Below are 13,824 nucleotides of genomic sequence, written 5' to 3'. Positions count from 1 at the left end.
TGACTATTACAACGGTGTAGGCAAGAGTCAATGAGAGCAAGAATTAGGGTGGTTATGCTGCGAAAGGAAAGTGGGGGAGAGATGAAAGAGATCTGAAGTAGAACAAATGACGATTGCCAACTTATTGATAATTAGAGTGGGGAAGAGTGAGAAGTACAGGACGACTAACAATGAGAACCTGGGTATCTAGAAGGACGGCACTCCTTTTAACAGAATAGTGAAGTTGAAGAAAGTGATGAGTCTGGGGGAAGGACAGAATTCCATTCTGGACATGCTGAGTTCGAGGACATCAATTCAAAATGTCCCATGGGTGGGGCAGCTAGGTGGCACAGTGGATAGAGCATCGGCCCTGGAGTCAGGAGTACCTGAGTTCAAATCCGGCCTCAGACACTTAACACTTGCTAGCTGTGTGACCCTGGGCAAGTCACTTAACCCCAATTGCCACACTAAAAAAAAAAATTGTCCCATGGTCAGGTCTAATGTTACGGGAAAATATATGGGCTAGATATATAGAACTGACAGTGATCTGGATAGAGATGATCACTGGACCCTTGGCAGCTGATGAAGCCACCAAGAGAAAAGTTGTAGAAAAAGAAGTGGATCCTAGAAAAAGCAACAGGGGGTATTCATCAATGACCATCCAGCAAAGAAGACAGAGAAAGACTGGCCAGAGAGGTAGATGGGGAACTAAGAAAGAATAGTGTTATGAAAAACCAGGGAGAAGTACAAATTTAGGAGGGGGGTAATCAAATATCACAGAAATGTCAAGGATGAGAACAAAAACAAAATCCTCAAATTAAGCAATTGAGAGCCCATAGGTTGAACAGAGCAGTTGTAGTTGAGGGATGGAATTGGAAGGAAGGCTGGAAATAAGTTGAAAAGTGAGTTCATGAAAGGAGAGGAAAATCACATTAAGTTTAAAGAAACTGAGTCAGGAAGATACAGCCATAACACTTACTCTGCAAATCAAGAGAAAGAACCAAATTTCTAGGCCCAGACTCCCAACAAGACTTCTAGACACAAGTAAGCCACACAAACAGAAAAGCTATCAAAGTGGTCTTCATATGTTTTTTGGCCATTTGATAAAATTATATAGATCATCTTATTTCTGTGGGCTCTTTGCCCTTTTATACTGCTCTATCCTCTGATATCTCACTTTTCCAGAAACTCTCAAATCTTTTATCTGCGACCACCCCACCCACCAGCATTGCTAAGCTTCACCTCTTTCCTTGAAAAACAAATCTTCCAGGGGCAGCTAGGTGGTGCAGTGGATAGAGCATTAGCCCTGGAGTCAGGAGTACCTGAGTTCAAATCTGTCCTCAGACACTTAACACTTACTAGCTGTGTGACCCTGGGCAAGTCACTTAACCCCAATTGCCTCACTAAAAAAAAAAACAACAACAACAACAAATCTTCCAATTCCTACTTCTCAGCCTCAGTCCCTGACATTTTAGCACCCTATTTTACCTTTGAAGATCCCAACCCCAAATACAGAGACCCCAGATGCCACTATGTAAAACTTTGACTTAAGTAGTAATCTACTTACTTATAAAGCCCTCAGCTTATAACTTCCTGGTCTCTTAAATGCTAAATTTCTCCCAGGGCACATCAGCATGGGGTAGTTGAAATGAATGGATTTTTCCCAACTTTCTGAATACCAGACTATTAAGTCAGATCTGGGTTCTAATACTGGATCATCTATTAATTGCATAACCTTAGATGACTTTACCTCTACTAACTTCAAGATCCTCCTTCTGCAGAACATCTGGGTTCAAATCCCTTACCTAGCACCTGCTAACAGCTGTGACTTCAACTACCTAAGCTATCCATAAGAAGGAGATTCTACTGCTTACTTACCCTCCCTCCCTCCCAGACTTGCAGTGAGGAAAGCACTTAGCATATCTTAAAGCTCTATGTAAATGTAAGTTATTATTCTATCCTATAAATTACTAAACAAGTATGTTCACCTTTAGACCCGCTGCTCTATACAGGTCCCACTGTACAAAAACTACAGCACCAAGGCTCACCTCTCCAGGACTCAGTTTGATTTTTTCTTTCATACAAAACCTTTCCATAAACGACTCCCACCTGCAGGATTCTTACCCTTTCATCACATCCTCTCCACACCTTTACATAAAGCTTTGTAGCTTTGAAAGCCTTCAAAAGGTCAGTCTGCCACAACGAATTCAAAATCTGATTTGTTTTTCAATCAAAACTGATCATGGTGTAAAGAGCTAAAACTTGTCTGAAACCCAGCATTTGTCCTTTGCATAGATTTCGAATTTTCATTTCAGTTTGTGTTGTTTCCTCCAACAAGAGGCAAACTCCTGGAGACAGGCACAGCTTGCTTTTTTTTTTTTTTGTCCTTTTGTCCCCATCACCTTAAAAAAAGTGCCTGAAAAATGATTGTTCACTGACTGAAAAATGGGAGGGAGGTAAAAGAGCTTAAAGCCCCTCCCTACTTTAAATCCTATGCTTTTTGGGGGGGATTTTTTTTTTTTGCAGGGCAATGAGGGTTAAGTGACTTGCCCAGGGTCACACAGCTAGCAAGTGTCAAGTGTCTGTTTGAACTCAGGTCCTCCTGAATCCAGGGCTAGTGCTTTATCCACTGCGCCACCTAGCTGCCCTAAATCCTATGTTTTTAAATTGTCTCTTAGGAGAAAAAGCACATCTCACAATCCTGCCACAGCTAAAATAAACTTTCAAAAGCAATTAAATCCAGTGCACCAAACTTAATGTACAGTATTAACCATTTTGAAACAAATAAAACATCAAAAATTCTATTAAAGAAAAAGTCTGCAATCAACAACTAGGAATTCTCACACTGATTTAAGAGTAGCAAAATAAAATATAGAAAATAGCTTTAGTGCCTATTTTCTTGTCTACATAGCTTTACAAATATTTCTTCTCAGCTGTTGGTTATGAATGCTTGGTTGACTCAAGTCTGTTTCCTTAACTCCTCCTCCTCTATACAAACAGGATATGGGCTGTTATAGTGGAACTGACATTTCCCAGTTCTGATGTGGCTTTATTTTTAAATGAACACATTAGTGACTTTCTACAAGAATAAGGAGAAAATGGCATCCAGGTAAGACACCCATTTTATAGTACTTTGTCTAATTTGTTTTGACTCAGTACTTTTGAGATTTATTTTTTAAATAATCTTTTCTGCACACATCAGTGAAAGAGTTGTAAAAGAATGAGTGTCTAATTATAAAGTTAAACTGAGGCTTGCTTTAGTAGAATGCTATGAAAATTTCACTAAGGATGGTCTACTTTAAATTGGTCTTTGTATTTTAAAAATCCATTAAATGGTTACCTACACAATTTTAGTTCTTATCCAGTGTAGGGCTTACACAAGCAAAGCAGGCAGTCAATAAGCATTTAAGCACCTACTCCAGGCCAGGCACTGTGCACAGTGCATACAAAGAGAAAGACTGTCCGATAAGCAAATAGATATGCACAAACTATTTGCAGGATAAACAGGAAATAACAGAAAGAAGGCATTAGAATTAAGAAGAATTGGGATATTAATAAAATACAACGATTAATTTTATTTGTGAATATTTATATTGCACACAAACATTGTGTTATATTTCTATTGCTTATAGATAATTAAAATTAATAATAAACAGAAGAAATGACTAAAATTAAAGAAGGTGATATTATAATAATTTGGAAAAACCACCACATTGTTAGATTCTTTTGCTTCTCAATCTTGATTCTGATTTAAAGCATTAGAGTTGCTTTAATCCATTTAAAATTTCTCCAGTCAATCTTATTTGTTAAATAGGACAGCATTTCTCATTGGGCTGCTGTGAAGATTAGTCGTCGGCAAAATACTTTGAAGTAATCATCAGCATGGTACATTTAGAACAGCTTTCATTTATCCGATCTTTACAACAACTCCGTGAAAGAGAGAGAATAGTATCTCCATCTGAATTTAAGGAACTGAAGCAGTTTTCATTTGGCTAGCTTAAACAGCTGGTTATGGTTAGTAAATGGTGATTAATCATCTACGTAGTCCAGTGTTCATTTCAATTTTCTAGCTCAAATACTGCTTGACAGCTGCAATTCAGGACGAAATTAACTGACTTAATTCAAAGCAGAATCCTGAGGGGTTATAGGATGACTTACACTCCAGAGCAGTGCTTAAGTGCTTAAGCAGAGCATTGTTAAGAAGTAGGAGGCTAAGCAACTGAGACAACTGTTAGTGATCCTCGATCCAGAACCATTTTATAAAATGTATCAAGGGGGTGGGGGGAGAGGGGAGAGGGGAAGGGAGTAGACAGTCAACATTCAAAGATAATTTTGTAGCCATATCTTTTAAAAGTTCCTGCTGAAAAATATCAATACGGAAGCAAGAGCAAACAGCGCCTTCGTGGTCAGACATCTAAATCAGGGCTTCTTAAACTTTTCCCACTCTTTTCGGCCGAGAAATTTTTACGGGACCACGGGTGTTGGTATATAAAATAGGTATACATTTTACCGTTGCCAAATTTTTCGTGGCTCCTCATTTAGTTACCGGAACCCATAGTTTAAGAAGCTTTGATCTAAATAGTGCTATTTAAAAAAAAAAAGATAACTTTGCCAAGGAAAGAAGAAAACAATGAATGTGAGAAAGTGAGGTTTATTTTCTCCAGCTACGAAACTCTTTTCCCCAAGCATTTCGAACAATGACTGAAAATGGAAACCATCCCACCTGACTCTCCAAGAAACAATCTCACTCCGGCTCCTGAGGTGTGGTAGTCATTATGGCAGATGATTGATTATTAAATGTGTTCAAGAAAATAACTGCTCGTGGCACAGATTGCCATCAACCAGAAACTCTGCCGGGGAATCTTTGTTCCTCCAACAACTCCCTCCCTACCCTCTTCCATTCTTCCTGGTGAGACTCTGGATTCTCATTTGGCAATGAAATGTACCATGTCCTTAATGGGGGGATAGTCTTTAAAGCACTTTTCAAATATTTTGATTCTATGAAATCGGAAGTGGTGTGAAGACAGGCATAATGAAACCGCCAACAGCCCCACAGCCCAAACTTAGACCCCTAGACGAATCCCACATGCAGCCCTGGGGTGGGGGAGGGGAGGTCGGGACAATAACAAACGGACCACAGACATCGGAGTCTAGGGGACTGCCCTAGGGTTTCCTCCTATGGCCTTCCCATTCAAAAGGGTAGTTTCCTCTAACAATCATCAAGCATTCAAAAGCCTTCATCCCACTTTAGATCTTTTTTTCCAGAGCCCGTCAGTCCTCCACCAGAGCAACTATAGGGAAGAAATATCCAGTTTCCATGTGTATGGAATGAAGTAGTATTTCTAAATCTGTTTTCTCTATTGTTTTCCTATACCTTTCCAGATGTGGATTGACAAAGGCAAGTCTGTACATGCGTGCTTCGGAGGAAACAGCATGGGACTAGAACCCCGGTCCAGCAATGAGTAACAGTGTGACACTGGACCATTCACTTCCCTTCTCTGGGTCCCAGAAAAATAGATAAAATTATGAAAACTGGATGAAATGAGCTATAAGGCCCTTCCAGGATAAACATTTTAGGGCTCTTCTGTCCCGGGTTATTAACATCTCTCCTTCCTGAGAAAATTACTTTATGTTAACTTATCTGTGTACACTTAGCACTTCCCAGAAGAATGTAAATTCTTGGAGGGTAGAAATTGTTTCCTTTCTGTATTTGTACACCCAGCACCTCTGCACGTGGTATAAACAATTGCTTGCTAAATTGCTGAACAGATCTAGGACCTCTCTAAGCTCAAGGCTGCCAGGGTAAAAAAGCTGTGTCAATTGCCGCTATCATTTCAGTTCCCGTCTACTCCCAGATAGAGGGAAATCAAAGAATGTTGGTTCTGGAGTCAGAAGGCCTGGGTTCAAATCTCGGTTCTACCACTTTGATCTTGGGCAAGTCGTTTGCCTTTTCTGAGCCTCAGTTTACCCCCTCAATGATCTCTTAAAGTCTCTATTCCAGCAACAAACTGATAGGTTTGATACAAAGGAAGAGATCCGAAGTCAGAGATCCTAAATCTAGAGATGAAAGCGAACTCGGGGGCCGTCTACTTCAACCCCCTCGTTTTATTGATGAGAAAACTAAGGCCCAGGGAGGTTCAGGTCCTACTGGCAGCACCAGAGATAGCATCTGGACCCGGGTCGTCTGATTCCAGAGCCCACGGTAGGGTCCTAAGTTCAGATTTTTGTTCTGCCCCTCGGGGCCAGTGACCGAACGGCTCTTAGCCTCAGTTTCCCTCTGTGTACAATTTTGGGGGGAAGAGTGTCTGGGTCCGGACCCACGCACCTGCTGCTCGGCCGCAACTCCGGCTCGTCGTCCAGGTCGGGTTCCCGTGCCTCCTGCTCCCCCGCCGCCGCCGGAAGCGCCTCGGCGTCCTCCACCGTCACCTCCGCGGTAGCCAGCGAGGGCACCGCGGCGGCGGCCGAAGTCGGGGCGGCCGAGGCGCCCAGGCCGAAGACAGTCACATCCTCCTCCGCCGCCGGCGCCGGGGGCTCGGGGCTGCGCTCCGGGTCCGAGGTTGCGGCCGCCGCGGAGGGGCCCAGGGCGGCTGCCGTCCCCGCCGCGAGCCCGAGCAGCAGCAGAGCCAGAGCGAGGGGGCCACGGCGCTCCATCAGCGGCGCCCCGCCCGCGCGGACATGGAGACCCCGCCGCCGTAATGAACCTCTTCCCGCTGATCCGAACAAGCCCGGGCCGGGCGGAGAAGCACTCGGCTGCCGCGCCGACACCCAGACTGCTTTGACAGTCAGCTCGGTTCCCCGGGCCACGTCTAAGGCCCGCCTCCTCCGCGGCCCCCCAGGCGCCGAGGCCACTCATTGGGTAGCCTCCTCGTCCATCTTGACCCTCCCCAGGAGTTAAGTACATCTGTTAGTTCCAATAGCTGCCACTCAGTGTCCTGGGGCAGAGCCTTGGGAGGAGGGCGTGCTTTCTCTGGTTGTCAACACAGCGCGTGCCAATCAAATCGTACTTGGAGCTCCCGGACCCCGTCGCTCTTCCGGGTATGACTGACCAATGGAAGACTCCTCTCCCCACATTTTTCCTATTTGATTGGTGGTACCGCTAGAACTCGCGGAAATCGATCTGGCACAGGATTGGTCAGAAGCCGAATGATCACCTCCCCTCAGGCTGGGGAATTGTAAGATTACTGAAAAATGATTGGCTTAAACTAACGCCATTCCGAGGGATGGCAGTTCTTTCTTTCTAATTGGCTGGAAGCAGCACTTCATACGTGGCTGATTCTGACTGTAAAGGGGTGGGGCAGTGGCCATGACGCAACCGGGCAGTTCCCAAGTGAAAGGGAAAGTGGAAGGCGGAGTCCAAAGTGGGGGCGGAGCCAACCTTAAACCTTAAAGGAGTGGTAACTAGAAAAAATTTTTCTTTGAGTTCGTATTCGTGCCAGTAACTGAAGTCGATTAAAATCCCAAGTAATTTATAGTCATTCCTCCAGGAAAGAGGACATCTCCAGAAGGCTGTCCGGCCCAGTGACTCTGTAGTAGGAAAAGCAATTAGGAAAGACCTGGGTTCAAATGCTAATTCTGACACAGGCTGTGTGTCTTTAGGTAACTCACTCAACCTCTCTGAACCCATTTCACTGACTGCTAAGTGGGTATAATTGTCTCACGAAGTGGTAGTAGGGAAAATGCTTTGTAAATGACATAGAAATATAAATTATTATTACCATTCATTCATTCGACACGTCCTTTTCTGGACATCCAAGTTCTGACACCATCTAAGTAGGTTATCATCTAGTCTGAATCTTACCATCTTCTCCATAAGAATATCATAATATTGATAACTAGCTTTTACATAGCGCCTATATGTGCCAGAATCACATTTGATCCTCACAATAACCCTGGGAAGGAGGTGCTATTATTATCACCATTTGTCACTTGAGGAAACTAACAAATGAAGTAAAAATGTTATCAAAAGATTTGCTAAAATTGAAAAAGAAAAGAAAATAAAATTTAAGCGAACTATATCCAGAGCATTCTCCTAACCTAGTACTGAATAAGCCTGACATGGCCTGTTTTTTGATGAAGCCAGGCTGGTTCTTGGTAATCCAAGAGCATCCTAATGAGCATTAGGACTAGAGTCAATAAGATCTGAGTTCAAATCTTCCCTGAGACTCTATGTGACCCCAGGCTAGTCGATTAATCTCTTACCTGTCTGTTTCTTCAGCTGTAAAATTGAGACTGTAAGAGCACCTACATCCCAGTTTTTGTGAGGAACAAATGAGATGATATTTGTAAAGTTCTTAGCATGCGCCTGACACATAGTGGGTGTTTAACAAATGCTTGTCTTTTCCTCCCAATTAGATTTCTTTTTCTTTTCTTTTCTTTTCTTTTTTTTTTTTGGTGAGGCAACTGGGGTTAAGTGACTTGCCCAGGGTTACACAGCTAGTAATTGTAAAGTGTCTGAGGTCAGATTTGAACTCAGGTCCTCTTGAATCCAGGGCTGGTGCTTTATCCACTGCACCACCTAGCTGCACCCCAATTAGATTTAATAAATATCCATTAAGTGCCTTCAGTGTGCAGTGTGCACTATGGGGGATACAACCTGAATCATAGAACTTGAGAGTTGGAAGGGACCCCAGTAGCCATCTATCTCATCCACCCCATATTTCAAAAGAATCCCCTACCATACTATATCCCCAAAGTGGTTTTATCCAGCCTCTTCTTGAAGACCTCCAGAGAGGGGAAGCCCACCACCACCACTACCATCTCTCCATGCCAGCTCTTTCCACTTCTGGCCAGTTCTGACCCAGCCTAAATTTGCCTCTTTGCCATTTGTACCCATTGTTCCTAGTTCTGCCCTCTGAGGCCAAAGAGAAGGAGTCTAATGTCCCCTACAGGTGACAACCCTAAAGATTCTTGAAGACAGCTACATTGTTCCTCCACCCCAAGTCTTTTCTTCTCTGCCTAAGCATGTGTGGTTCCTTCAACCAATCCTCATATTGTCATTGATCCTTCATTTTCAAAGAGGACCAATGGCATCATGGGGTAATGTCTTGACTCATGCATGAATTGGATTTAAGTGAGGCTGAGTTGCAGAAAGTCATCAGACTCACTCTCTCTTTCTGAGAGAGGAAGCCCAGTGGCAAGACAAAAGTCAATGAGTCTTCCATGTCTCACCAAGCTCTTGGGGCTCAACAGAGCCTGCTTCAGCCACTTTCATGGCCATTGGAACAAACTGTTCTCATCTGCCCATTCTGCTGGGGGAAGTCTTCACATGCTTGGGGTAGATATCCCCTTAACTCACTGGTGGGTTTGAGGCATGTCGGTTACCCTCAATGTGACATGACACAAGGCCCTTCACCACTCTCTTTCCAGTTTATCAATGTTCTTCTTAAACTACAGCACCTAGAATTGACTGTATGGTCCAGATGAGGTTTGAGGAAGGCAGATACAGTGGGACATTTTTGTTCTTGGAAGCTCTGTCTCTCAATTCACCCCAAAACTGGATGAGCTTTTCTGGCTTCCACATCACACTGCTAATTCATGGTGAGCTTGAAGACCACTAAAAACCTCTCAGTCTTTCCCAGAAAAACTCCCATCTAACCATGCCTTGTGCTTGTGAAGTTGTGCTTTTGTGCCCAAGTATAAAAGTCAGCATTTGTCTCTACTGGAATTCATTTTGTTAGATTCAACCCAGTGCTCTAACCCCTCCAAATCCTGGCCTCAAACAATGTGGCTTCTTGATTCATCCACTTCCATGACCTCTTCCTCAGCCACACACTGGGATGGTCATAACCTTGATCTCATTATCACCCACCTCCACAATCTAGAACTGGAAGCCCCTCAACATCCTCTTCCTCTAGTTTCAGAGGAAGAAAGGGCCTTTCTCCTTGCCCAGACCAGTACTGCTCCCTGTGTCTTGTTCCCATTGCCTTCCATCTCCTCTAGAAGCTTGCTTCCTCTATCAGCCCCTCTGCCTAATAAAAACGGTAATGGCTAACATTTATATAGTTCTTACTATGTGTTAAGCACTTTACAATTCCCATCTCATTTGATCATCATAACAGTTATGTGTTGGCTCCATCCTGCTGTTTCTCCCTGAGTGTACCCAGGGCTTTGTCTGGGACCCTCACCTGTTCCCTTGTTATCTCTATAGAGGTGACTCCCATATTTATAGATAGCCCCCATCTTTGTTGAGCTCCAGTCCCATATCACCATCTCCCTAGTCAATATCTCCTCCTAGGTATGTCGTCATCGTCTCAAATTCAACCTGCCCAAAACAGGATTCATTCTCTTCTTCCCAAAGCCCATCCCTTAGCTTCCCTGTTTCTGCCAATGGTGTCACCATGCTTTCAGTTGTCCAGATTCAACTTTCACTTTCCCTTACCCTCTATCCTCAATCAGTCCTATCTATTCTACTTCCACAACATCTCTGCTATATGTCCCTTCTCTCACACCACAACCACCATACTTCAGAGCCTCATCATCTCTAGCCTAGTTGGGAAGTGTCCAACAAACCAGCCCACAACACTCCCACATGGCCCGACCAGATTAAAATGTAATTGGTGAATACTTAAAATAAATAAAAATACAATAAAACATAAATCATGTTAATATCTGATTTTCTAAGTCAATGTGCTGCCCACAGGGATCATTATGTCGTACTTTTTCTTTTTGAGTTTGACACCACTGGCCTAGACTATTTCAATAGCCTCCTAATTGGTGTCTCTACCTTTAATCTCTCCCCTTCCAATTCATTCAACCTGGCAAACTAATCTTCCTAGACCATGGTTCTGACCACATGATTTCCTTGTTCAAGAAACTCTCAACCACCTCCAGGATCAAATACAAATTCATCTGTTTGGAGCAGAAAGCTTTTCACAGTCAGCCTCCAACCTATCCTTCCAAACTGATTTCATATCACTCATACTCAGGTACTCTATAGTCTAGCTAAATGGGCCTGCCAGCTCTTCATTGCATTGTAGAGATGTGTCACAGCCTGTACAAAAGTATGGAGATGGAGATGAAATGAACTTTTTGATGGTAGGAATTGTTTGTTTTTACTAAACTCTTACTCCGTCTCAGGAATAGGGTTGTGGAAGATGAAGAGATATATCTAAGAGCTGCTGCCCTCTCTTCTCCTGACCCACAGAATTATAAAGACTAGGGAACATGAAGCTGAATTTGCAAATAATTAAAAGGAAGAGATGACACAAAAGGTTCCTGGGTGCAAGGACAAGCATCAAAGCTGTTATTATAAGGGCAAGGACCTCTCTTACCTGTTAATCTTTTGGAAGGTTCCATCTATTGACCTAATTGCAGAGTCTTCCATTTACTCTCCAGCTCACACCAACCACTGATGCTTGAGAAACTCTAGATGGTAAGCTGAAATGCTGAATCATTAACGTGAAAGAATAAGACTCTCCCAAAGATGGAATGAGGAATTTAACCCCATCCACCAAACACTGGAAACAGAGGGAAATCAATGCTCAGCAGAAGAGGGAATCAGGTTCGCTCCAGTCAACACCTTGACAACACCAACTCCATCTATAAAATGAGGAGAGTAATATCTATGTAGTTAGTGCATGCTCTAAGGGGACTATCCCAAATCCCATTCCCAGATGCCTTTCCTAAGGGTAGCTATGATGGGGAGGCTGAGTTGGGGTGTGTTCTTTTCTAATTCTATACAGTTAACAAGTTCTCACTGGTGTACTTCCCACAATGATTATGGGTTAATTATCAATTATTCTTCCAGACTGAATTAGTTTTTAGAAAGGAGTATTTACTAATGTAGTATAGTGAGAATAATTGGCACCAAACTTCCCCCAAAAAATCAGTGCTATTCTCCCACCAGTATATAGAGAATCCAGGGGAAAGTAGGCTTAAGCTCAGAAAACACATATGAGTAAGGGGTAACTCACAGCTCTTTGAAGTTCTTTTGCTGAATCCTCAAGATGTTCCCCTTAGGGGGAAGCTAGATGGCCCAGTGGATAAAGCCCCTGAATACTCTCACTGTTGGATTCTGTGACACTCCACCTACCTGACTGACTTCTCACCCTTCTTTGGAAGGTTATTATGCATCTCCTGTCCCACTAAAAGCAAGAGACAAGTTTTTGTTTTTCCTGTCTTTATACCCTCAGCACCTACTACTGGTCCTTGATAAAGATTTGTGGAATTGAAATATAAAGTTAAACTATCCCTTCTTTCCACGCTGCTCAGCTCTGGGGACACAAAGAAAGGTCTGCCCTCAAGGAACTTACATTCTAATGGTGTAAATAACAAGGTAAATAGGGAATGGACACAGGGCAGAAGGAAGGTCATCTCAGAAGTGAAGGCAGTAACAGGTAGGGTTAGAGGAAGAACAGAGACCAGAAAAGGCTTCCTGCAAAAGGTGAGATTTGAATGGGATCTGTGAAAGAAGCCGGAAAAACTAGGAGGCAGGAACATCTAGTGCAAAGGCATGGAGAGGGTGGATGGAATATCCAGTTCGAAGAACAGCAAACAGACCACTATGGCTAGACATCTTAGTGTGTGGACAGGAGGAAAGCATAAGGTTGTTGGTGGTGGTCCTTCGTTCTCAAAGAGGACCAAGACATCAGGAAGTGATGTCATGACTTGCAGTGAATTGGATTTAAGTGAGGGAGGGCTGTGCAAGGGCTCTCTCCTCCAGAACCATTTGGGTCTGGTGTTTACAATCCCACCTGAAACTCTACAGCTGAGACTTGCTAGTCTTGAAAGACTTTCACTCCACAACTACACCCAGAAGACATCCCAAGAATCATCTGAGAAAAGACTTCCAAAGACTTAAATGGACATTTTCCTGTTTTCCTTTTCCCCATCGTATACACTGTTTATAATGTCCACTTTCTAAAGGGGAGTGACCTTTTAGTTTTTCTCTGTTTGTAATGTCCACCTGCTAAAAGGGGAGCCCCCTTTAGCCTTTGTTAATGTATCTCTCAATTTTTTTCCTCTCTTTTCATTCCCTTTACTTTGTTAATCATAAGTATCTGTAATGGCATTGCTTCATGTAAGGAAATGATGTTTCTTCATGAAGCACAGAGGGGGAGTGTGAAAATCAGGGTGTCACCCACCCTGCTGAGAAAGACATTATGAGAACCAGGGCAACGCCCCCCCTGAGGAGAAGGCATGTGAATATCATCCAGAAGCTGCCTGGCTTCTGGAAGTATAGATGTATCTATTAATAGAACCGCCAGTAAGTCATGTCAATCAATGCTACCAGCCAATTAGCTAAGAGCTGTGTGTGGGGAATCGCCCCTCTTGGGTCCCATAGGGAGCTTCGGCTCTAGGAGACTGAGCATCTCCCTCAGTTTGGGTTGGAGGTCTCAGTGGTAGCAGCAGGGCTGGCGTAGCTAGGCTTTTTCTTTCTGAACTCCACATGTTCTTCCTCTCTCTTTTGCCAACTTCTAATATACTTTAATAAATGCTTAATGCCCAAAGACTGGTGCTATAAGCTTCTAATTTAAGGCAACCACACATTAGATTTTAGTCATAACAGTTAGTTTTTAAACATAACAGGTGGCAGGGACAACTGGATGTTTTAAGGAAATTGGGGTTAAGTGATTTGCCCAGGGTCACACAGCTGGTAAGAGTCTGAGGCGAGGGCAGCTAGGTGGCACAGTGGATAAAGCACCATCCCTGGATTCAGGAGTACCTGAGTTCAAATCCGGCCTCAGACACTTGACACTTACTAGCTGTGTGACCCTAGGCAAGTCACTTAACCCCCATTTCCCCACAAAAAAAAAAAAAGAGTCTGAGGTGAGATTTAAACTCAGGTCCTCCCATCATCAGGGCCAATGCTCTATCCACTCAGCCACCCAGCTGCCCCTAAAGTGT

General features: G+C 43.4%; 1 protein-coding gene across 1 annotated transcript in view; it reads right to left on the bottom strand.

Moving 5' to 3' along the window:
• EIF2AK3 (eukaryotic translation initiation factor 2 alpha kinase 3) overlaps positions 1 to 6,758 on the bottom strand; it is an 81,739-nt gene extending 74,981 nt beyond the window's left edge. Inside the window, exon 1 of the mRNA XM_043988029.1 lies at positions 6,305 to 6,758. Coding sequence (XP_043843964.1) covers positions 6,305 to 6,630 — 326 coding nt within the window. The 5' untranslated portion in view covers positions 6,631 to 6,758. The remainder of the gene's footprint in view (positions 1 to 6,304) is intronic.
• Between the last annotated feature and the right edge of the window lie 7,066 nt (positions 6,759 to 13,824).

This window comes from Dromiciops gliroides, chromosome 2 (assembly GCF_019393635.1).
Source record: "Dromiciops gliroides isolate mDroGli1 chromosome 2, mDroGli1.pri, whole genome shotgun sequence".
Taxonomy (NCBI): domain Eukaryota; kingdom Metazoa; phylum Chordata; class Mammalia; order Microbiotheria; family Microbiotheriidae; genus Dromiciops; species Dromiciops gliroides.
The sequence above is the reverse complement of the archived record's forward strand: the minus strand, read 5'-3'. Positions and strand labels throughout refer to the sequence as shown.